The following is a 25,356-nucleotide window of genomic DNA, read 5'->3' on the forward strand; positions in this document are numbered from 1 at the left end:
TAGCTACAAATCGAGGATATAAGGAGGGTGTTCTAGTGCTTTCTAACCCAATTCGTTCAACGTTTCATCATAATCCGAGCTGTATGCGTCTGACGTTGTCTTGCAACAATATAGCACTGCGGATCGTTTTGAACTTTAGACAGGTTTCACCTTGTTTTTTAGGAGGTTACTTTAATACTGCGCGTTCACAGTTCGGTGAGAAAATCAAATTAACTCCTTATGTCCCAAAACACCTAATAGTGTAATCTTCGTTTTTCCTTCTCCTTCCTCTTCATACCGCTGAAGGAAATGCTAGCAAACTTCCCAGCGTGTGATTTTCTACTCAAAATGCACAAGTTTTGGCACCCATCTGGTTGAAATTTTGCAGTAACCGAGCCATTTATAAGTTATTTGCTCTATTGAGTATTGGATATGCACTCACCCCCAAATAGCTCGAGTGATTTGCGTGGATCTTACATCATCTTTGAGCAAAAAACGAATAATGATGCGTCGCGGTACAGAAACTGGTACGTCGTTTTCGATTATGACTATAAGAACATTAAAAAGTGAAAATACGCGCTCGCGGCTGTTCTTCACGCTTCGTAACAGACCAGTCTCACATCCAAAGCAGCCACTTATACGACACTGAAGTTTTCTTTCAAAAATTCCGATTTATATATCAAAGTCAGGTACCATATGTTTTACTTAATTCTCTTGGTATGTGGCGCAACATTTCATCCTTGCACACGCACCATTTTGTTCTAAGGTCGGCCCTGGGTGTGCCATTAGCAACCACATTTACTTCCATTTTCGTCTGGTATCTTATTGGTATTCGTTGTTTTGATTTGTATGCTTAAATACGAGGTTTGCTAAGTAAGTTTTGAGATATGTCAAATCTGACATTGACATTTTCAATGGTGAACGTACTCATAACGTGTTGTCATACGCGTGCAATTTGAGTTGTTTACATATACTTGAAATATTAATTTTAATGATGAAAAACAATCTCGAACGACCGTGTTTCGCTGGTTTACCGAATAAATCGTGGTCGTACTTCGCTACAGGATGAATTTCGTGAACATTTGACTGTCAAAAAGATTTGTTCGCGTTGGATACCGCATAATTTGACAATCATGTCGATTGATGCAAAAAAAAAATTCAAACGCGGTGGATTCAGAAGACGTCTATAAGATTTAAGATCGTGATGGGCGACGAATCTAAATAATCTAAACAATTCTCTGTATTGGTCTTTCAAGACGAGCAAAATCCAACAAAAAAAATTCACGCACGAAGCACTTCGAAGCAAATGGTCGTCTGTTTGTTCGAAATAACTAGACATGACTCGAACGTTCTATTAAAGCAACATAGAACAGTCAATTTTGAATGATACATCAGCATTTGTCTGCAAAAAGTGTTAAAAAAATCGCAGAAGAAAAATCATTCTCCACCACCAGAATGCGAGCCCTCACACATCAGTTCAAACAAAAACTTTTTTGAACAGTCAAAACTTCGAATTTATGGGTCATCTGTCATTCATTTCTTATTTGACACCCAATGATTTCTCATTCCCGCAGATAAAAAATAAATTGCGTGGTCAACGTTCTTCTACACCCGAAAAAGCGTTTGATGCGTTTTGGAGGTACCTCAATCGTAAATGACGACAATTTGTTCACGAATTTTAACGGAAAATATTTTGAAAAACAATGAAGCTATATCCAATTATAAATATTTGTTTATTTCAAAATTTAAGTAGCAACCCTCATAAGTGATATTTACCAATAAATTAAGTAATAACGTAATTCAATAAAATAGTTTTCAGTTTCAAATATTTTCCTTGAACATAATAGGATTTAATAAACATCATTACAGTCTCATTTTATCTTGGAATTGCGTTAAATTCAATTAAATGCGAATTCAAAACAGATAATAGTAATGATTCATTTAAGTATTATTTGTTGTAAATATTTCAACAAGTAACGTTCATAACAATCAGTAGTAATATCGAGTCACTGGTGTAATGCAATCTTCAGTTATAAAGGGTGAGTTGTTTGTTTTTCAAATTCATTTCATTCAGAATATAAACAGGACAAACCTATAAATACATCATCATCATAGATACTACATTAAATGGAAGTAAAAACAAGTATACAATAAAAAAGTGATGAATTTAATAACTTTGGACAAGTTGTTAATTTATTCATAACAAAAGAACAATCAAAACAATGGACTGAAAAGGAAAAACCGGCTCCAAAGAAGGCAAAGACCGTTTCATCTGCAAGCAAGGTCATAACGTCGGTTTTTTGGGATAATTTTCATCTTTAAAAAAATTATCAAAGCGAGTTTTTATACGAACTTATTGCAACGTTTGATTCGCTTTGTTTTTATTTGTACTATCTAAAAATTATCATTAACTAATTTGCACCCTCAAGAAAAGTGGTAAAAACAAAGTAGTAACGAGCACTCTTAGAAATTATAATCCTCTCAGAAAAAAAAATGGAATATCACTGTTACGAACTCGTCCACGACATGGTTCATGAAGAGTTTAAAGTTTGGCGAATGCGGCGCTCTTTGATTTTTTCTTAACGTTTTTATACACAGCGGCGATTTGTTTATATCGATTTTCAGAACCAATTTCCAAGAATATCTTTTTATTTATTTGTTTGTTTACTTCCTAGGATTCTTTCGGGGGCAAATATATTAAGTAAGTAAGAGACAGTTTTTACTTTTTATATTTATTCAACAATTCATGCATACCACTATAATTCAAGCTAAATAATATTTAGACGTGCTAAAAAATCTGCTGTTTATCAGTAAAAGTAATTTGCATAAAACTACGTGACTGGATATGTCCAACACATGCGACAATTAATATTTTTTAAATTACGTAAACTTTCAATTAGTGTAATTAAATAATAACATAAGTATATGGTTGATTGATTAAATACTTTTTAACCTTTTTGTTTTGAGACAACAATTTGAACAATCCTCGTATTAATTTAATAACGTGAACGAATGTTTTTCTTCCAAAAAGACAAATTAGTAAAACGTGTTTATATTTAAAGTATTTAACAGTGAAGTAAAAGTTGTGGTTCGAGTTTTTGATACGAAATTCTTTTATCGGGTAAGGACCATACATAAACCAGCATTCACCATTAAATTCACTACAATACAAAACAAATTTTTAAGTAAAACTAATAAATATTGAAACAATAAACAGTGTTCTAACTTTATTGTAAACTGCTTCCATCACTATACTTAATAATAACTAACATTTGACATAAAGATTATCAATTGAGTTTTGAATAACACTTGATTCCCATTATAGTTTTTGGAATATAATTTACAGCAAAGAAACGATTTTTGATTACTTTCGAATTTAGCCTACACAAACAATCTCACTGCAGTCGCTAACACTCAATTGCTATTAAAAAATTGACATTATACTAAATATTATATGAGAATTCACATCATGTGACATGTGACAAATCGGGAAAGAGAATGACAGAAACGGAACACTCATGGAAATTGAAAGGCAGTCCGTCAAAGTCACTTGAGGTCGGGCTAAAATCAGGAAGGAATTCACTAAAGTCACATAAAATGAGGTTAACTTGTGTAAATCATTAAGGAATCCATAAGAGTCGGATCAAGTCAGTTGCTATTAAAAAATTGACATTATACTAAATATTGTATGAGAATTCACATCATGTGACATGTGACAAATCGGGAAAGAGAATGACAGAAATGAAACACTGATGGACATTGAAAGGCAGTCCGTCAAAGTCACTTGACGTCGGGCTAAAATCATGAAAATCAGGAAGGACCTCACTAAAGTCATATAAAATGAGGTTAATTTGTGTAAATCATTGAGGAATCCACTAAAGTCGGATGAGTTCAAGCTAAACTCATGGAAATAATGAAGGAGTCCTCTAATGTCACATAAAATGAGGTTGAACTCGTGACAATCTCAATATAATCTAAGAAAGTTGAATAAAGCTAGGTTGAAAACATGGAAATGAGAGGGGAGTCCATTAAAATCCAAATAACAACCGAATTCATCATATAAACCAGAAAGGGCTCCATTAAAGTCATATGAAGTCAGGTTAAACTCCTGTAAATCACATTGAAGTCGGATGAAATTAGATTGAACTTATGCAAATCCCAAGTGAGGCATAATCATAGAAATAAGAAAGAAGCTAATACCGAGTTATCACACATATATGCAAGTTTTTTTGTTCGATTTTGAAATATTGTTTCACAATATTACACAAATTGAAAAATAATGTTTAATGCTTATAATTTGTCTTATTTTAAAATTAGCCGCCAAAGCTAGGATCAACATGACAGTTTACGATATTAGTACGTTCACGAATGTTGACGCTTATTCTCCCCTTCATATCTCTTAGTCGAATTAGCGGATGTAATGTTTAAACTATGTATTTTTAATATTTATAATATTTGTTATCAACCTTTTGATAAAAAATTATACATGTGCTACTAATTATCATAATTAATGACTACTTAATTATTCAATAACATTATTTACTTAAATTTCATTCAAATTTTGACGTATCATATAAAAACATTCTTATGGATATCCTTTTTATTGTGTTAGTTTAGATTATCTAGTACATAATAACAAACATCAAAATTTCACAATTGGAATCACAAACATCGCTATTGCAATTTCTTGGACTATTATTAGACATAGAAAGCGCAACAATTCAGCTTTATTTCTGTGAAACATTGGACGCTGTTTTTGTTCCATTGTGGGCAAACACGGCACCCGTCTTTCACGTTGCTTTCTCATGTACATATTTTCAGTTAATACGCGATGTACTGCTCTTTTTGAAATGCCTAATATTTCTGATAGCTCGCGCACATTCTTCAACATTTCTGGAGTCATCACCTCATTTGATCGATCACTGCGATGCAGGTCGTACTTAAACTCTGTATCCCAATATTTTACTCGCGCTGTGTCATACGTCAAATATTCGCTTGTCATTCCTTCACATTAGCGATCAAACGGAGACTGGCTACATACTTAAGCTGTCAGTAAGTTAGGAAAGGTAATCTTCACGACATTGCGACATCTAAAATACGGTACAAACTAAATGGTTTGAGTAAAATACATCCGGCGCTACTACTCCAGGGTTAACTATCTTCATCTTTCGATTCTCTATCTAGTGACATTCAGAAATCAACATTTTTTAACGCTGCTAGAATTCCAGCGACCATATTGATTTATCATAAGATGAATTGTTTTTTTTTCTGGATGTATTTGATCCTGTTAACCGCAACCGAAATGTCAATACCATGTGTATCGGTTTATCGCATTGTTTTGTATACAAATAAATTTGCATGGATGTTTTCGATAGTCGTGATCTAATTCTTATGGAATCTTGCACTTACCTGGGAAATATGTAATTATAAATGAGAAAACAACTCAAACAAAGAAACTTTTTTGAATTGTTGTTGAATGAACAAATAAGGTTATGTTTCAATGTTCCTCACTATTTCTCCTTTAAAAGTTTACCTTGAGAAACATTTTCATTGGTGGTTCACCTTCGGTTTTTGAAAACGATAACCGAAACACGGGCGTCAGACAATATAATTATGAGTATAGTTGTATAAGTGAACTGTGTGTTAACAACATTTCATATCTAAAACGAACAATGTGAGTGAAACTTTTTGTATGTGTATGAAAACTTATTGTCAATTGGATTGCATTAATTAATAAACACGTAAAATTTTGATTTTTGCGGTTTTATTAATGCTTATATTTTGATATGTATTAATGCTTAAAGATTGAACTGACTTAATAATTCTTGCGTTGTTTTAACGATGTATGGCATGCGGATAAAACCTTCACTCAACATGATCCATCTTTAGCTCCGCGCACATGTAATGGAACATAATTCACTAATCGTCGCATAATATTATCAGAAATAAGAACCAGAAGATATTTTATACAAGACTCTATATCTCATTGTTCCGCTTTCAAAATACGTAGAATCCTTTTAAAAAAGGCTATTTTTCTGTGATTTTTGTGTTCCACTTTCCAATAGATACTTCGCTATCTTTTTCACTTGCTCGTAGCCCACTAATCGTTCCTTATCATCTTGAGAAGCTCTTAAAAAATCTGAACTTATGTGGTTATAAATTTTTCTCCATTAAGACTTCGTCTGATTCTTTAGCTATCTATTCAGTTCTTTGTTAGTTAGAATAGTCTTAGAGCTAATCACACAAATTTCATAATAATATGTTTCTACTTCTTGAAATAAAACTTTTTTCTAATAATACATTTAATTGATTTTTCTAACCTCAAATTTTAGTTTTCCTGATATCGATTCCATCGCCCAATACGACCAATATTTAAAATTATGATTCAACGATGATACCCCATTTTGGATTTAGTGTGTTGGTGCACAAATTTGGCATTGTCGACACAAAATCGTCGTTTCAGAATATTCCAAAGATGTGAAGTGGAAGTTAGGATACTGCTTTCTAACTTCCCTGTCCAATTTGTCTCACAACAACTCAATCGGATTGATGTCGGGCGATTGTGATGACCAATTCCTTGCTTTCAATTCATTCTTCCTTTCCTTCGAGTAATACTTCATATCGTTATCATGCTTGAAGATAAATCTTCTACAAATCATGCGCTGGTTCAGACCGTACTACATTTTCTATTATTATTTTTTATAGGTTTCTTTTCTCAAAATATCTCTAATTTTAGCAGGTCATCCTCCAAACATCATTACCAATTATCCGCTTTGTTTTATAGTCGATATTACACATGGATCTATCATTGGTTCGTTCTTTGACCTCTTAATTTCCCTCCAAAAAGGCTATCAACTATCTTGGGAAAGGAAAAACTATCAATTGCGAGGATTATGCGAACTTATTGCAATATTTGAGCGAAGAAATGAATTAAAGTTTTGAATTGGTACCTCATGCATACTATTCACTAAATTTAGCCCCCTCGGATTATTTTCTTCTCCCAGACTTAAAAAAATGCCTCAGTGGTGGTGGCTTGACTATTCTTATTATAACAGGGACTAAACTACAATGAAGAAGTGATTCATAGTTGAAAAATAATAAAAAATCAGCCGGTACTTGTAGGTTTTAATCTGTGACACTCCCCGACCTTTGCTTGACAATATGAAAGAAAAATTTAATAAATGGATTATTGAGTGGGCCGAAACTTTTTACCGATAGTATATAATTGAACAAAATATCTGCAATTCCATATGTATAAACCCCATTATAAAAAGGTTATCAAGGGTTACACTATTATTGTGGAAGTAATTAACTATCTAAGTCGTTTAGATAAAATAGATTTCGAAAGTTTATAAAATTTTCATTCAATATTTTTATTTATAATATTTTAGATATAAATAGTGGAATCAGAGTTAAGTTTGTAGTTGAAACGAGAAAATGAGTCCGAATTCCACGAGCTCTCGAGTTAAAAACCATAATAAATATGAGGAAACCAACGGGAAAACGTAAGTTGTTATTCTATTTAAATAATAGATAATAATACAATACTAGTTTTCGGTTTGGCTCGCATTGAAGCCATTAAATAAATATCAGAGATCAATACAATCGAAATGAATCAATATGTGAACCATATTTCATTTGTTAATTTTACTCCATACAATGAAGTTTCGAAAACTTTATTAAAATATCCCCTCCGATTTCGTTAAAATTTTAGTATACTAGAGAGAAACTTATGCTGAAAAATAGGGCACGGAAATCATCCTTTCATATGGTTTTTCAACTTTGAACTTCCAGAAAAAGAAAAATAATTTATACATCATAGTTTAGCTTCGCATGTTGTCTTCATTACCTAATGATGATATCATAAAATTTGCAGAGAATTTAGTCTAGTTTGTTTACATACGATTATCGTTAATAAATCTATCAATATTTGTTTTTTTTATTCGTGTTTGACCATGAAAAACATAAATTTCTATAAATTTTTGTGTGTTGCTCTTTATTGATTGATATTCTATCAATATTCTTCGTTAAAATTAGTGGTTAGGTTAGGTTAGGTTAGATTAAACATGCGAATCTATGATCTATAAATTCTTTTTCTTTTTCTGGAACTTCAAAGCTGAAAAACTATGCGAAGGGATGATTTCCGCGCCCTACATGTATATATCAAATTTTTCAGCATAATTTTCTCTATAACATACTAAAATTTTAACGAAATTGGAGGGGTGTAACTTAACCTAGATAATTACCAATTCAGTGCCATTAAATACCAACCAACGCCCGCGTTGTCTGCATTATGAATCCTCCTCACCTCGCGATTTTTCTAGCGCTTCTATCGCTCTTCTAGCAGCGTAGCTTGTCTTTCTGAACGAACTTTTGCTACATAGATCATATTTTTGCTTCCGAGGCATTTTTAAAGAAAAACAGAGTGAAATTTAGAAACAGAGAGAAAGATCTAAAATAATGAATAGCATCTAACCACAAAAATGGCACCTAACCTCAAAAATTCAAAACAGCTAAAACTGTTATTCAATTGGATTCGATGTGCAACGAGATGCATGCTTTTTCTTTCACAGCTTCAACAAACTCTTGTTCCTTTTTGATTTGTCACACGTTATCACTTTATTTAATAAGTTTGAATCATTTTCAATGGAATTCAAAGTGTTAATACAAATATTTTTGTGAGATTCTTGAATAAATGTGAAGATTTTAGACAGCGGTTTTCCCACGTTTAAATTATCTGTATTTGACGTGAAAAGGCGACCTGAACGCGAATCATCTTCAACAGCTTGATAATCAACTGTGTCCAATATTTTGTAGTTTATCGGGCATATTCTCTTTTTTTTTCTGGATTTTCGCCAATTTCCTCTTGGTTTTTGTCAAATCAATGACTAGTATGTTAAATCGTACTAGATTTCTTTCCTTAGTTCCTTTTTACATCGTTATTGAACAATCCTTTCTTATTTGTTTTCATCTCCAAGCTTAGTGTTTACTCTGACACTTTTTACCACTTGCATCCACTCCATGTCCACTTAGTCGTCTTCGTTCATTATTTTCAAACTTGTGCTGGAATATTTTTCAATTTCATGTGTGTTTTCCGGGTTCCACTGATACGTTGTACTTCTTCATTTTATTGGATAGCTTCAATGTTCTTGTCAGCGGCTGGTTGATGTTTCCTACCATAAATCCTCTCCATTAACAGCATTTTCTGACTCTCCTCTATGTTTTAGTCTAAGGCACTGAAACAGTACCAGTTTTTCAAGAAAGAATATGTAAAGTACACGTCTCTCATTTTTTTTTGTTTTTAGACAATCCACGTTCAAACAATTAGCAGAAAAGAAATTCGTAACAAGAAATTCACTCATAATAGATTTATGTGACAACATACCTCATATTGCAGCTATTCAGAATTTGTTTACAGCAACAATTATTTGTTTATTTACTAGTATATTAGCCAACGATTATTTAGTCACCGGACAGTAAGTATCATTGTCTCGGTCGTTAAAAACGACCTGTAGACCTTTAGTATCTGAAAACGATAACTTAGTTATCGAAACGCGTGTCAGACAATTAGTTTAGTGGTATTGTAAGCAATAAGTAGTTTAAATATCACCAACGGTTCCAGAAATTCCAATTCCAAAATCGGTGTAAAAGGGGTGCCGCATTTGGTAACACCAAAACAAAATAACACTCATAATAACATTTGGTGTATTGTAGAAAAGATAAAAAGGATTTTGTGCATCGTTTTATGTTTGCAGATAAGACTCGTATTAACTTTTATGATCCTGAATTGAAGCAAGCAGATAATACTTTGAATCGAGTATATCGGCTCTAAAGTGACTAAGGGTCCAGAAATCTAGAATTATGAGCGGTCAAGGATGGTTAAGCACGTAGATCTTCTTCTAATAGGCCCGTTGTGCCCCACTTGACATTACCAAAGGCCGATATCGTTTGAGAAGCCGATCAGGCGCTTTGACTTGATGTCATTAGCAAAATTGTGAGGCCTGCCCAGGTGTTTACCAATTCTAGTCTGGCCAGCGAGTCGTTGCCGTGGTTGCCATAGCAACCGGGCACCCAAACAAGTTAGACCTCGCAGACATCACTCACCATTTCTTGTAGTATTTTCTTGCACTCCAGTGGTAACCTAGAGCACACCCTTTCGGCCGTTGTGGCTTGTGTATTAACTTTGCTATCTAAGCGGATTGAAATTACTCTGCCATGTCCCGGCCCATCAAAATTATTCACCCGTGTCATGCGTCCAAATATATTCATGGCCAATTGGTCAAGCCTGCAGTTCTTTGTATGGCTAGTTCTAAAGGTAGGACCTCAAGGACTTTAGTTGGGGCATGCGTAAAACCCTGTGATACGAAAACAGGCAAGGCGCTAGACCCCAGTCGCATTCTTGTTTTTTATTTCTCCGTACAGGGCTACAACACGTTGGACTCATACGTAAGAAGAGGTTTAATCATTCAGATAAATCTCCCCTGTCCATCTTATGAGACTGAATTAGATGCCACGTCTCTGGAATACTCGCCAGATAACTTCCAAGTGGGTATTGTCAAATGCTCTTTCAATGTCTAGGAATGCCGTTAAACCGACTTTTCCACAGCTCAATGTGCTCTCCACCTTTTTCCCCAGATTGTGCACAGCCAAGTTTATGGATTTGCCAGTCTGGTAGACATATTTTTTTATCAAACTGAATTTCATTATTTTTCGTTTTTAGAATAAGTTTTGGTTATCATCTCATATTGATTTCTTTTGGTAAATTTCACTTGGCTATCTTTTTCTGGACCATTTTTTTCCTGACAACGTGCTTAGTACATACAATTTTCAAGATATGGGCAGAAATCAGGATAAAGTTGATTCCAAATAGTAAGTACGCAATAACGTATTCCAAGAATATAATAATAAAAAAAAAGTTGTGGCATAATTTTTTTGAATAAAGTTGCAAAATAAAAACTAAATGATTAAAAAGAAATAATTTTTTATCTAGGGTAGTATTTTTTTGTAGTGGATGGACATATATACAATTACAACAAGCCACTGCAGAATTTTCCCTTGGAAAATTTATAACTACATAGACTATTTCCTTCGAAAAATTTAAGCCAACCAAAAAGCTGTAATATTTTATGTTTACCTAGCAACGATCAAATTTCAGCGATAATACTGCACTAGTGCAAATTATCGATAATTTGCACTAGTGCCAAATTTTCGTCTAGGATCAATAAACATCATTTGGTTTTAATTTTATATTTTAAGAAAAGAAACAATTATTGAAAATGCAATTAGAATACTTCGCTACTGTCATTTCGCATTTTTTGTACAATTTCCTCGTGGTGTTCACTATTTACTTGGAAGTAACTCTTTATCGAGGCCTGATTTGAGTGTCCGGTAACCTTCATAATTTGATTTTCTGAAACCCCAACCTGTTGTCAATAAGTTACCGTAGATACCAATTCAATGCCAATATGATGGTCGTCAACTACGGTATAATTTAAAGAATAACAAATTTTAAACACAGAATTAAGTTTATTTTAAATTAAATTTTTCTCAGGAAATAGTCTGCCAAAATGCCCTCTCGTGCATGTCAAATTGTCTCATAATTTCCTCTCGTGCGCATTCGCGCACTCGAGAAAATTAAATTATCGACAATTTGACATGCACTCGGGGCATTAATATTGAATATAGTCTATTTCGAGTTTTTTTTGTCGAATTTCACTAATTTGTCTTACCACTTGAATAAAAAAACTAAGATCTATAAAAACGTACCATCTTTTTTAGCCTAACTTGAGGCAAATTTCAATATAACTTTAACAATTATTCACAGATAAACTAAAGTTATCAAGGGATTAATGATTCTCAATACGTCGAAATAATTTCTCTCAAAATGGTTTATGTTTACTTCATAATAGTACATCAACAATTTCTTCACAAAAGAATCTTCAATAATTGATTAAGAAACAAAAAATTGTATTGAATTACGTGTTTTCGCGATGAAACACACGTTTTTAAAAACAAATAACTTTATTAACACAAAAATACAAAAAAATCTTAACTGAATAAAAGTTACAAAATCTTGACCAAAAATCGAAATCTAAAATACAAATATATATAATAAAATGAATGAAATAAAAACTTATCATTATCACAGAGGTATTTACATCTGTCAATGACACATTTTACGTTCGTTTATACTTAAATTGTTTGTTATTGATTCAGAGAAATATATTTATAAAGATGGGATGCGTCAGACAAGCAGTTATTTAATAACAGTTACGTAATGCAGTCCACAAGTTCGTAATTTGACATTGAAAGAAAGGACATAAATATAAAAACTTATTTTTCAATATATTCTCCTTTCATTTCCACGCACGTCTGACCAAAATTCTGTACCACCATAAAAATATGATGCAAAATCGTACACCACCTGTTTAATTTCACTGCCGCTGTTAATTATTTTACCCCTTAACTCGTAATTCAGCTTTACGAATAAAAGATTGTCGAACAAAATCAGATCAAGGCTAGATGATGAGTGTAATCTTAGAAAGCGAAGAAGTATGGATTGTGAGTCAAATTAATATGCCACATTCAGGATTATATTTAAATGCAATCAAAAGGATACCTTCGCAGTCGTTAAATATTTTAAACATCACTTTTTTGGTGCTTTTCGTGACCTTTCCAATACCACTATATGGAATCTCTTTTAGATGTAGGACCATAGTTTCATCACCAGTTACCATTGATCTGGTTACAATTTCTTTGTCCTCCTCGGGACAAAGCTCAAAAATCACTCACAACATTCTACTCGACGTTGCTTTTACACTGCGGTCAGAATTCGAAACACCTACTGCACACGAATTTTTGATATATTCAAATACTAATGTAGAATCCTTAGAACACTTGAAAATGGCAGTTTGTGCTGACCGCACATGGGTCATTTTCTTTTGATTCTTGTCCGCAGAGGACCAGCTTTCAATTATTTATAATGATAGTCACTATAAACAGCCTCTTTTCCGTATCTGACTTATGTTGGTATTCATCTTTTTTTTATTCAAAAATTCAATTAATTTTAAGACATTTTTCAAAACAAGTTGAATAATTGATAGTTCAAGCTCTACTATAATGAAATTGATCGGGGCAACTGTTACAAATTCTTCAATTTCAAGAAATAATAAAAACAAACTGTTTCCATTTAACAGACACGGTAAAATATTAAATAATTGAGTAAGATCTACAGAGTAATAAATATATATATATATATATATATATATATATATATATATATATATATATATATATATATATATATATATATATTGTTTCAACGAAATTATAAACACTGAATCTGTATTAATATGGATTTGAATCAACCTTTTAACTAATATTCCTAATGTGGGCATTTTTGCCAAAGTATAAAAATGTTTTAGAATCTGAGTTTTCGTTATTTGCATTTATAATATTGTTTTCATATCTCTATTGTGATATATGTTAAATTTAGTACAAATTATGTTTTTTCATACAATTTATAATTTTTAAAATAAATATGAATTCTACAGATCGCGTTTCACAACATTCTAGTCATAACCTAAAGGTCATACGACTTGAAGTTGATAAGATGATAAATCCCCACTCACCAATAAATAAATGAAAAATAAAACGAAGAAAAGACATTAATGGGGCTCTTAATAGAATGGATTTTAATAATAAATATACCTTAAAACCCTAAATAATGTGCAATAATTAAAAAATGCCGATAAACATAAAATGTCCCAACATCAAACTAATAAAATGTTTGCGCCTGCCAATTATAATTTTATTTCTTCATGATTCTGGTGTTTAGACTCTATGTGTACAATTATATTGGCTATAAAATTAACGAGTTAAAAGAGAATATAGCGAAAAGCTCGAATACAAACATTTTTGAATTCTTAGAGGAGTCGTGCTAAAAGAATCGGTTCATTCAAGGCGCTACTTGGAAAAGTAAAACATCAAGAAAAGTGAATATCGCTCAAAATTGGTATATACAAGAAAAAACAGCGACTATCTTTAAAGGCTGACACCAATTAAGTAAAGAATACTTGGGGTTTGGTGTTGGTGAAAACAGTGAAAGTTGGTGAAATCATACGTATAGGTTTTGGATGTCGCAAAAAAAACTGAACGCTTAAAAAGAAATCATTTTTTACCTGGGAAAGATAATGTTTTCTCTAATACTTTGAGGGGAGTATTATCTTGATATGAAGCGCACTCAAATTGAGATGGTAGATCAAATATTTTTCAATCACTGATTGATTGATATCAGCCTCAGCGTTCTCCAACAGCGTTGTGGAAGTCCTTCTTAAGCAATGTCCGGTGTATTATTCTGGATGCTCAAGATTGAGGAAATCAGCAATTTTTTTAGGTGCCCCTCCAATAGTGTGTATTCCAGCTCTTTTACCTACGCATTTTCCTTGTTTGTAGGCTACCAAAAGTGCTTTTAGTGAAAGGTCTTTTCACAAATTCTTATATTTTCTGAACACATCCAAATATTGCACCGCATTGTTATTGATCATAGTAAAAACCCGTCGAACATGTGTTTTTGTGTGATTGATACGAGCCATTAACTGAAAACTAGTTCAAAATTATAAATTTCTTCCCTTCGACAACCTCCGGCAATGCAAATTAATGCGATAACTTCCACCAGTAAATAATCTTTGTCTGGTACGTCCCATATAAATGTTTCAACTTCTTCCTATTTTAGCACCTTCGACTGGTTTGATTGATTGATTTGACCATCGAGTATTTAGACCATAATGAAGATCTATGTGATGTTTATGACTCAAAATTTAGGGTTTGGAAAAAATGCTTCTAAAAACATCGCATATTCTTTTTTGTACCTTCTCGAAGACTTAATTGGAATAATTTGCTATGCTTCCGCACTTTTCTCACCAATTTTATTTGAATTATCAGCCATTCTTTCGAAAAAATATTTTTGTATTGACAAAAATTCAATACATCTGCATTTGTTCACAATGTTTACTTCTGTTAATTTTTTTTTCTTTCAATAATAAGAGAATAATCAAAGGAGCTATTTTTCAATAAATTTGTCAGATATAACAGTATGAAAAAAAACATATTACGACATATGTCCGTGGAGCTATTATTGAGATACCGGATTAGATATTCTTTGACTCGGCTCCTTCGTCGCGTCGTCCATAAAAATCTATCTCGTACCGTTCTAAATCACTTTTATCGTAAATAATTATATCGAGTCCCATCTCTATTTTGAAAAATCAGTACACTCGTACTGAGCTTAACAATTATTACTCACTTGGGACGTTAATATAACAAATATGTGGATTATCAAAGTTCATAGTTCATTGAAAATAATTATATACTTTAGGTATATTGACATATATGGTGAACAAAGTATTTGGTAAACATAGGCACGTGTGTAATATACAGTGCTTTTCAGATAAAAGTATCCACCTTTAATAACTTTTGTAATACTGGTTTTAGATAAAATCCAAAAACACGTAAATTTATGTTGGAAGGGGCAAGCATTATGGCTTATTTAAACTTACTGGAAAAGCCACCCCCTCACCCCTAGCAGCATCCCCTTTATTTTTTTAAATTACTTGTCATATTTTTTATATAAAATTTGGATACTCCTCTTTGGGCTGATTTCAAAAATGTATAATACTTGTAGGTTAAAGTGGTTAGTTTATGAGATAAACAATTTTTCTTTTAAGAGCACAAATTTTACTTATTATTTACTTTCACCTTATTTGCCTGTACTAAAATGGGTTGTACAACAGTTCAAACTCTTTAATCTTTTTAACTGTGCTATTTATTCTACTTAAAAAATCCAATCAACAAAAAACTCTACTTTTTATTAAAGTTTGACATTGTCAACTAGAATTTGTAGTCACTATTGATAGTGTAATTTGATACATTATTTATTTTGTTTCTCTGAAATGGTTTACTCTTTGCAAGAAAGAATTGAAATTGTAGGTTTATACTACCAAAATAATAATTGTGCAAGAGCTGCTGCTAGAATATTTAACGAATTACATGACGGAAGACATGCAACTCATATGTATGTAATTCAACTGATGGAGAAATTTACCACAACAGGGTCTGTTTGCAATAAAGTGCATAAGCGAGAGGGACTCGTAAATAACGAAGCAATCCAAGTGGCAATTTTAGGGCAAGTCAGCTTAGAGGCTCAACAACCCCAATCGTTGTCAACAATAAGTAGAGCGATCGGTGTTTCATCTTCTACAGTTTTCCGAGTTCTACATAAATTCAAGTACCACCCATACAAAGTTAAGTTGGTGCACGAGTTGAATGAAGATGATTTTGATCGTCGTCTAGAGTTTTGCGAATCAATGACGCAAATTATCAATAACAATCCACAATTGTTAAACAATATTTGCTTTTCTGATGAATGCTCATGGTCATTAAATGGCTTAGTAAGTAGGCATAATTGTAGATATTGGGCTGAAAGTGATCCACATATTATGCGTGAATTCCATATACAACATCCCCAAAAGTTAAACGTTTGGTGTGGTATCCTAGGTGACCACATTGTCGGACCTTTCTTCATCAACGGAAATTTAAATGGTGAGTCATATCTTGAGTTACTCAGGGAAGGGGTTGACCCACGTATTACAACAATAATAGAAAATGATGATAACCTTTCCGAAGATTTACTGGTATTTCAACAAGACGGAGCTCCCCCACACTATGCTATGCCTGTCCGACAATTTTTAAACGAAACATTCCCCGCTCTTTGGATAGGTAGAAGGGGGCAGATGATGGAGTGGCCACCTAGGTCACCGGATTTAACACCCCTAGACTTCTTTTTATGGGGGTATTTAAAAACAAAAGTTTATGCTACCCAACCAGAATCTCTGGATGATTTACGAGAGAGGATAGAAAATGAATGTCGACAATTAAGTCCAGCCGTATTAAGTAATGTCAGAGTGGCATTTCAAAATAGATTATACCATTGTATGGAAGTGAATGGTACTCATTTTGAACACTTATTGTAACTTCATAATAAATAGCACAGTTAAAAAGATTAAAGAGTTTAAACTGTTATACAACCCATTTTAGTACAGGCAAATAAGGTGAAAGTAAATAATAAGTAAAATTTGTGCTCTTAAAAGAAAAATTGTTTATCTCATAAACTAACCACTTTAACCTACAAGTATTATACATTTTTGAAAGCAGCTCAAAGAGGAGTATCCAAATTTTACATAAAAAATATGACAAGTAATTTAAATAAATAAAGGGGATGCTGCTAGGGGTGAGGGGGTGGCTTTTCCAGTAAGCCATAATGCTTGCTCCTTCCAACATAAATTGACGTGTTTTTGGATTTTTTCTAAATACCAGTATTACAAAAGTTATTAAAGGTGGATACTTTTATCTGAAAAGCACTGTATACAAGTAATAGTAGTAGTACATTTCCTGATGGCAATGCACATGTCGAGGTCAACGAGGGTTGAAATCGGGCAATGTTACAAGGTGATACATTATCATAATTAATCATGGAATTGTTTATTAACATTACGTTGCAAAAAAATTGTTAATTAATAATTATTATCAATTTATATGCCAAACACCACAGAACTAATACTGCATAATTTGTTTTGATCGTACATTTATGGTTATACTGGAGCCGAATTTTAATTGGAGGTTAGAAGATACTAAAAAAACATACCCCTATAATCATTTTGTTAAGAAAATCTCGAAAAAAAAATGAAATATGTTAGGGTTAAAATTTTCTATGATATGGTTCGAAATCATTTTTATAGTGCTTGTTAATTAAGGCCCAAACGTCTACAGGGTGCTAGATCTAAAGTTGAAGATACCAAAAGTTTGAGCTGAGGTTGGGAGCAATATAACCTAACAGCCACGAGGTCGATTTAACCGAGTTAAGTTCACAAGAACTTGGAGCTATATAACCAGAAACAGTTTCTAATCATGTACAGAGCGCAGATTCGTTCATCTTTAGAATATTGCTAGCACATTTGGAGCTCGGCCCCCATTCATACCCTGAAGATGCTCGACAAGTTGACCAGAAACTTGGACAGCTTAGAGCGTAGAAGAAAAGTTTTTGGAGAAGTGTAAAACTGTGGAATCAGCTACCAAGGCACGTCTATAGCCTACAGGAGTTCATGATCAATATCCACTAGGTATCTCCAAACGGCAGACACCATTCGAGCTACTCGAATGTAATATCCTCTTGTGTTCGCTTTTTCTATTTTAGAATATACGAGGATGGTCGAGAAGTACCGACCCAACAAAAAAAAACAAACATTTTGAAAAAAAAACGTATCTATATACAGTACGATTTATCGCAAGTTTATCTCTCGTTTCACTTTTATCAAAACACATTGTATGTTATTAACCTTATTTTTATTGTGTCTATACGCTGGTAAAATCACTATAATGTTAATATAGATTTTCCTTCCCTTTTTTTTAGATAAATTCGTCCAAATGTGGGATAGAGTTTGGTTGGTAATATTGGTATCGTTTTATATTCTAGCTTATCGAATATCATCCAGTTTAACTGTAATTTACGACATGCCTATAGCTTCTTCGTCTATAATACTATTAGAACAGGTAAAATTAAAAATTTATATTACTGGGTATTTCTATGACTCCAACAGATAACTGCAAACAACTGTTTGGTTCGAAATTTAAATATCGTCCATAAGAGCTTATACATAGTTTTTTAAACTTTTTGTTTGGTTATTCATAGTTATAATGATTAGTCTAACAACACCCTTATTATCAAACTTCTATTCTATTCTACAAACAAACAATATTATAGGGTGAGTAGTTTTATCACGTGTAGTTTTTTCTACGGATGTTTTTATATGTTCAAAACGAGTTATAACAATAAATGCCTAATACATTTACATGGGTAGAATGTTATTTGTTTGAGCATTATAAATTTAGCATGACTCAGATTTTCTGATGAGAGTGTTTTGAGTTAATGTGAAACTTATGTAAAATGTCATTCGATTTATTACGTTTTTCTTCAAACATTTTGAATATTTGTTCACATATTGTTGGCCAGTAGTCACTTCTGATTTATTTATTCTAACATTCGAATTTTTTTAAAAAATTGATTTGTTATCAGCCTCTTACTACATTCGAGAAAAAAAGATTCAACGAATTGTTTTTGTTTGTAAACTAAAGATAGAAGATGTTTTTAAAGTAGAATAAATCAATTTCTTACGTGATTATGTGTGATTACACAATACTACATGAAAAAACAATAAAAACATTACAAGGCATGGCTTTTCCTCCCCTTTCCTTCAACAGGAAAGTTTGGCGAGAAAGCTGGAAACTAAAAAAAAACAAAAAAAGTGTGAGTGTTCTAAAATTGAGATCATGGCTCCTGTAGAGCCATGATCTTAACATTGAAATATATATGAGGATGGATGTTATGTTTTTCCAGCGCAGAGGCATGGACGCTCACAGAAAATCTGCTCAAACGTTTTGTAGAGTTTGAGATGTAGGTTAAACGCCATATTTTAAAGATAAGTTTGATTTTATAGAGTTACAAACATTCAGGCTCAAGACTTCATGAACAAAATTGTAGAAATAGTGACCTAAATAAGCAAACTTTGATCATGTATACGATATTCTTCATTTGGACACGACATGGCTCCATAAATCAATAGCTTAGCTATAGACTGTTCAACAGTAGATAAAGCAATGATAGTCATCGTCGATGTTGCGGTTTTCTGCAAATCTGGTGAACCGGTTCATTTTGATTTTGATGGAGCTTTGTCGTTCGTTTCTTTTTGGCTTGAAACAGTACAAGTACAAACAAAGAACACAATCCCAGCCCTGTAGACGACCAATACCTACATCATGGTCAAATCTAATGAACTTTCTTCAGCTTAAAAAAATTCTTCATCCCATCTCTTAATATTTTTTTTATTATAACAAGTTTTTATAAACAATCAGAATATTTTCACATTCTATGGGTTAATTTGCTCGCAAGGTTGAATAATCTAACATCTATAATGTCTTGGTGAGGATTACATCCAGTGATGAAATCTGTAATACCACATATTAGGTCTTTTCGCGTTTCGTGGCGTTAACTCCTCTCGTAGTGGATTTTTATGGGTTTCTATAGTTTTGTGGTATTTGATTTTCCTCTCTTGAATAACTTGTTGTACAGTGGGCACTCCCAAGTCCAGTTACATAGCATGGAGCCTCTATTAGTTGACGAAGTATTTTGGATTGGTATCTTTGAATAATATTTGTATTAGATTTGGATACGCAACCACACAGCTCTATTCCCTATGTCCATTTTCCATTTTCTTAATATGGAAGTTAACTATCTATAACGGTCAAGGCACGCGAAAAGAAGAAGATCTAGGCTAAATGGTTTATGACTAGAGTTGGTGGGTAGTCAGTTGGATTCATAGCAGTAATAACATTTATATAAATTGAAAAAAAAATAAGTCTACGAGTATCTATTTGGTAATTATTTTTTGTTTCTATTTTCAGACGAGATTATTGATGAAAATACATTCCTACATTAGACACAATGCGGAAAAAATTATAAAATACAAACCGCACAGCGATCAGAATTTGGAATATCCTAAATTTAAAAACTATTTGTACTTTTTGTTTGCTCCAACGTTGATATACAGGGACGAGTATCCAAGGTAAGATTTTAATAAGTCTTACTCAGATTCTAACCCCTTTTATTCCCTCAATAATCTATGTACTTGCTCCGCAATCTCAGCTCCCCGTGTGTGGAATTTCAATAGACCAATTATACCATCTGAAAAAGCAGTTGGTCTTATTGATTGAAATGTCCTTACTCAACTGGGATTACTCCTCCACCTGACGAGAATTTATAAACAGGATTAGAAAAATGTTATCACGAAAATATTCATGAAGATGAATCTGGATATGAAAGGACGACTGGCGATTAAATTTAAAAAAAAACGAAGATGACGATGATTATAACGTCAAGCTCATTAATAAAAAGCTTTTTACTGCCGAAAAATCGCAATACTGTGGTTACATCAACAAGAATAATGTGTTCAAATGCTGTATTTGAAACTAATTCGAAATTTAACAGCAAAAAACACGAATTTCTCTAGGAACAGAAGAACTAAATTTTAAGATCGTGTATGATTCGCTGGGTTGTTGAATTCAATCCGTTTCGATGAATAAGAAAGAATCAAGTCCAGTCAATGGCCTACACATTGTTTATGTCTCAAGATGCTTAACGTAATAATTTTGGTTCCGAATGATCATTAAATAAGTACATACGAAAAGAAATTACAGCCCATCGTATTCTATGGTTTTAACCCAACGTTCAGCAAGCTGTTTGAAACCTTGGCAAAACCTTTCTTTGCACTTTTACCACTGCATTTTCAAAACCTCCTTTGGGTTAAATTTTTTTCCGCGCTAGAATTTCGCCGTAGTTCTAAATAAATAGTAATCTGACGGTGCGAGATCGGGACTAAATGCTGGATGTAGTAGGAGTTTGATACCTATAATTTCTTCGATCTTATTCAGCTTATGTGCCTTGTGTTGTTGCGAAAAAGCTCGCTTTAGGTTAACTAAACCTGAGTGTTCTTCAAAAAAACTTTACTTTATAATATCGCATCATCTGTCCATTATATAACTTACCATTTATAGCTCGACCACCTGGACTGATTTCGAAATACTTAAATCTTTATTTTACCAGACACACAAGACTTACCGCTCGAATCCACCTCTCTTTGTTTAATCATTGATTTTCCATGATTTTCGAGTTGTTTCTTCGCAAATAACAATGCGACTAAAGAAAAAGAACATCTTTGAACTAGACAAGGATGTGTTTACACACCTCTACTCGACGTTTGACTTAAATCTCGGTTAATTGTGGCACCATTCGACATTTTTTATAGATCTTACCTTATGATTTTGTAAATGGCGATGTCTGGTATATTTAGAAGGTCCAAGGAGTAGATAATCAGCAAGTGCTGCTAGTAGGTTGGTTTTCTACTATTTCCTAACCTCAATGTCCCACGGAAGTTGACGACGTGAGAGCGAACGATCATCAAATGTCAAATCGGTTTGACATTTAACTTCCTCTTCAATTTTACATAATTTCCTTGCTGGCACGACGGCCTCAAACTCTGTCTAATAATGTCTTAACAATCGCACTCTATACTATTTATTATAAAAACATCATTGATGAGACATGCTCCGTAAATAAAAAAAAATATATAAAAATACTTTTATTTCTGTATATTTCGCTTTCCGTAATACTGCATTACATTTTTAGAACCACAAAAATTCGATGGGGCTTTGTTGGGATTCGTTTGATTGAAATATTCGGAGTTATCGTTTACCAATGTTTTATCTTTCACCGATTCTTACTGCCGCCATACCGAGAGTTCGGATTAAGAAAATACTCTTGGGCCGAAGTTATAATTCCTATTTTAGAAAATTCCATTTGCGGGCTTTTAGTGCTTATGTCCGGATGGTACCAAGTACTACATTCCGTTCAGAATTTATTCGCCGAATTACTCAGATTCGGCGATAGACAATTTTACATGGATTGGTGGAATTGCACCGGTATAGCCGATTATTTCAGGTAACTTTGAATTAATTCATATTAAAATTCAAAAAAAAAACTTTTTTTTTTCAGGGTGTGGAATATCGTCGTCCACGATTGGTTATATACTTATATATACAGAGATATATATAATTTAAGTAGTGGTAATAAATTTATGGCAAAATTAATGGTATTTATCACGTCTGCTGTAGTACACGAATGGATTATAAGCTATCAGGTGAAATTTTTTTACCCGGTAGTATTCTACTGCTATATGGCTGCGGTTTGCTTGAGTGTATTCAATGTGCCCAAGGTTCGATGGATCAACATATTATTTTGGTACGGTATGGCTTTTGGTTCTGGTTCAATTCTGAGCTTGTACGTTTTGGAACATTACGCCAGAACAAACAATCCCGATACCGAATATTCCATCAAGTATTGGTTTTTACCGAGGTGGTATCTTTGTGATTGTATAGTTTAGATATAGAAATCAAAATGGAATAATCTCGTAAGGAAAACCGACAGCCCCTACTTGGTTTGTGATATTTTTGATCAAGGCGAGAAGCCACAAAAAACCAAATAATTTTTCTTTTTTCCCGATGATTTTTTCTTTCTTTCCATATGCCTCCCTTCAGTTTCAATCTTTTCATTATCTACCGTCTATCTTTATTTCAATCTCTTTTTTCCATCCCTATTTTCATTTATTTTTTCATTGCTTTCTCTTGTTCTTTAGGAACTTCATTTTCACATTTCTTTTCTCTTTTCATAGCAAATTCCTCAGTATTTTGCTCCTTCTTCCTTCCTCCTTCTCTTCTATTCATTTCTAGTTAAATATCCTTTTCTTTCTCTTATTCCCCAGATATAATTCCTCTTGTACATTTTTTTCCGTGTGCTGTTTCTATTTATTTTTTTGTTCTTCGATATTTTGCCTTTTATAATATTTCCTATCCCTTTTTTTCTCTTCACATTTCCCTATCAATTTTACATCTCTTTCTTCTCATCATCTTCATTCACTTCTTTTTTCATATATTTATTGTTGCACAATTTTTACACGTTTCTATCCTTTTTATCTGTCTTCTCTTCTCTCTCTTGTTCTTTAGAAAGTTTATTTTCACATTTCTTTTCTCTTTTCATAGCAATTTCCTTAGTATTTTGCTCCTTCTTCCTTCCTCCTTCTCTTCTATTTATTTCTAGTAAGATATTTATATATTTTTTATTTCTTCCTTATCCTTTTCTTTCTCTTATTCCCCAGATATAATTCCTCTTGTACATTTTTTTCGTGTTCTCATCTCGTTCTGTTTCTATTTATTTGTTTGTTTTTCGATATTTTGCCATTTCTACTATCTCTTTTTTTCTCTTCAAATTTCCCTATTAATTTTACATCTCTCTCTTCTCATCATCCCCTCATCTCCATTCACTTCTTTTTTCATATATTTATTGTTTCACGATTTTTACACGTTTTTATCCTTTTTATCTGTCTTCACTTCTTTATCTTGTTCTTTAGGAACATTAATTTCACATTTCTTTTCTCTTTTCATAGCTTTTTGTAATTAATTTTCTGTTTATGGCTCTTATATTTTAGCAATAACTCCATAGAAATATTTCTGTTGTATTTTACTTCTTCCTCTTTCCTCCGTATCTCTCGTCTTCTATTCATTACTAGTAAAATTACTTTATTATCTTATTTCTCCCTATCTATCTTAACTTTTGTTTTCCAGGAACTTTTTTATCTTTTTCCATTTCTTCTTTTTATGTATTTGCTTACCTTGTTTTGTTCCACTTCTATTTCTAATATGTTTTCTTTTTCTCAATTCAGCATTCATATTTGTCTCTCTTATTGTGCAGATGTTTGAGACTATCTATGACAACTTCCGTAGTATTTTACTTCTTCATCCTTCCTCTTCTCTTCTATTCATTTCTAGTAACATATTCATATATTTTTTTCTTACTTCTTCCTTATCCTTCTCTTTCTCTTATTCCCCCATATATCTGTCTTCTATTCTTTTCTACTCCAATTTCTTTATAATTTTTCTAATTCAGTAATAAATGTGAAAAACCAAAAAAAGTGCTGAATGATTTCTGTAGTATCTTGCGTATCCCATTTCCTTTATCCCTCTTCTCCAATTTACTTCTAGTTCTATATTTATTTTCCTCTTATAACTCCTTCATTCTCCTTTCTCTCTCTTATTCCTTAGAAACTCTTCTGTTCGTCTTCTTCCATTCTTCCAATGTCCATTTTATTCGTTATCGTATCTCAAACTCTTTTTTTTCTCCTTATTCTATTTCAATCTCTTTTTACATTTAGTTTACCTTCTTCATGTCTTTTTGTATTTTTACCTCCTTCCCATCCCTTCCAAAAGTGATAAAAGAATATTTATGTTTAATTTAGCAATAAACTAAATCAGTTTTTACAAAATACTGAAATTGATCAAAAATATACAGAAACATGCGTAAAAAAATCCATTTAGCAGAAATAATAATATATTGTATTATATTGCCATAATCTAAAAATAAAATAAAACTGTTTTATTTTTTAATCTTATTTTATTATCCGAAGATGCACCTTTATATATTCGAAATTATAATTTCTAACAACTAAACGAAAGTTATCAGATTCAAGGAGAAATTATCAATTTTCTAATTAACAACTTTTTGCAGCGATCGGTATATCACAGATGCCGTAGAAGTTTTTACAATTACATTTCATTATATATATATATATATATATATATATATATATATATATATATATATATATATATATATATATATGTATATATATATATATATATATATAATAATTGATAGCC

At 32.4% G+C, this 25,356-nt stretch overlaps 1 protein-coding gene across 3 annotated transcripts; it reads left to right on the forward strand.

Moving 5' to 3' along the window:
• The first annotated feature begins 1,895 nt into the window (after positions 1 to 1,895).
• LOC130452401 (sterol O-acyltransferase 1) lies at positions 1,896 to 25,083 on the forward strand. Of its 3 annotated transcripts, none has more exons than XM_056791658.1 (8): positions 1,896 to 2,018; positions 7,371 to 7,484; positions 9,285 to 9,455; positions 10,700 to 10,848; positions 18,446 to 18,585; positions 20,494 to 20,654; positions 22,274 to 22,585; positions 22,640 to 25,083. In XM_056791658.1, exons 2-8 carry the CDS (start codon positions 7,417 to 7,419, stop codon positions 23,025 to 23,027), a joined length of 1,389 nt encoding a protein of 462 aa, XP_056647636.1. In that variant the 5' UTR covers positions 1,896 to 2,018; positions 7,371 to 7,416; the 3' UTR covers positions 23,028 to 25,083. The 3 variants fall into 3 exon arrangements, with proteins under 3 accessions (XP_056647636.1, XP_056647634.1, XP_056647633.1); XM_056791656.1 differs by lacking the exon at positions 1,896 to 2,018 and adding an exon at positions 2,878 to 3,100; XM_056791655.1 differs by lacking the exon at positions 1,896 to 2,018 and adding an exon at positions 5,592 to 5,653.
• Positions 25,084 to 25,356: the final 273 nt, after the last annotated feature.

This window comes from Diorhabda sublineata, chromosome 1, assembly GCF_026230105.1.
Source record: "Diorhabda sublineata isolate icDioSubl1.1 chromosome 1, icDioSubl1.1, whole genome shotgun sequence".
Classification (NCBI taxonomy): Eukaryota; Metazoa; Arthropoda; class Insecta; order Coleoptera; family Chrysomelidae; genus Diorhabda; species Diorhabda sublineata.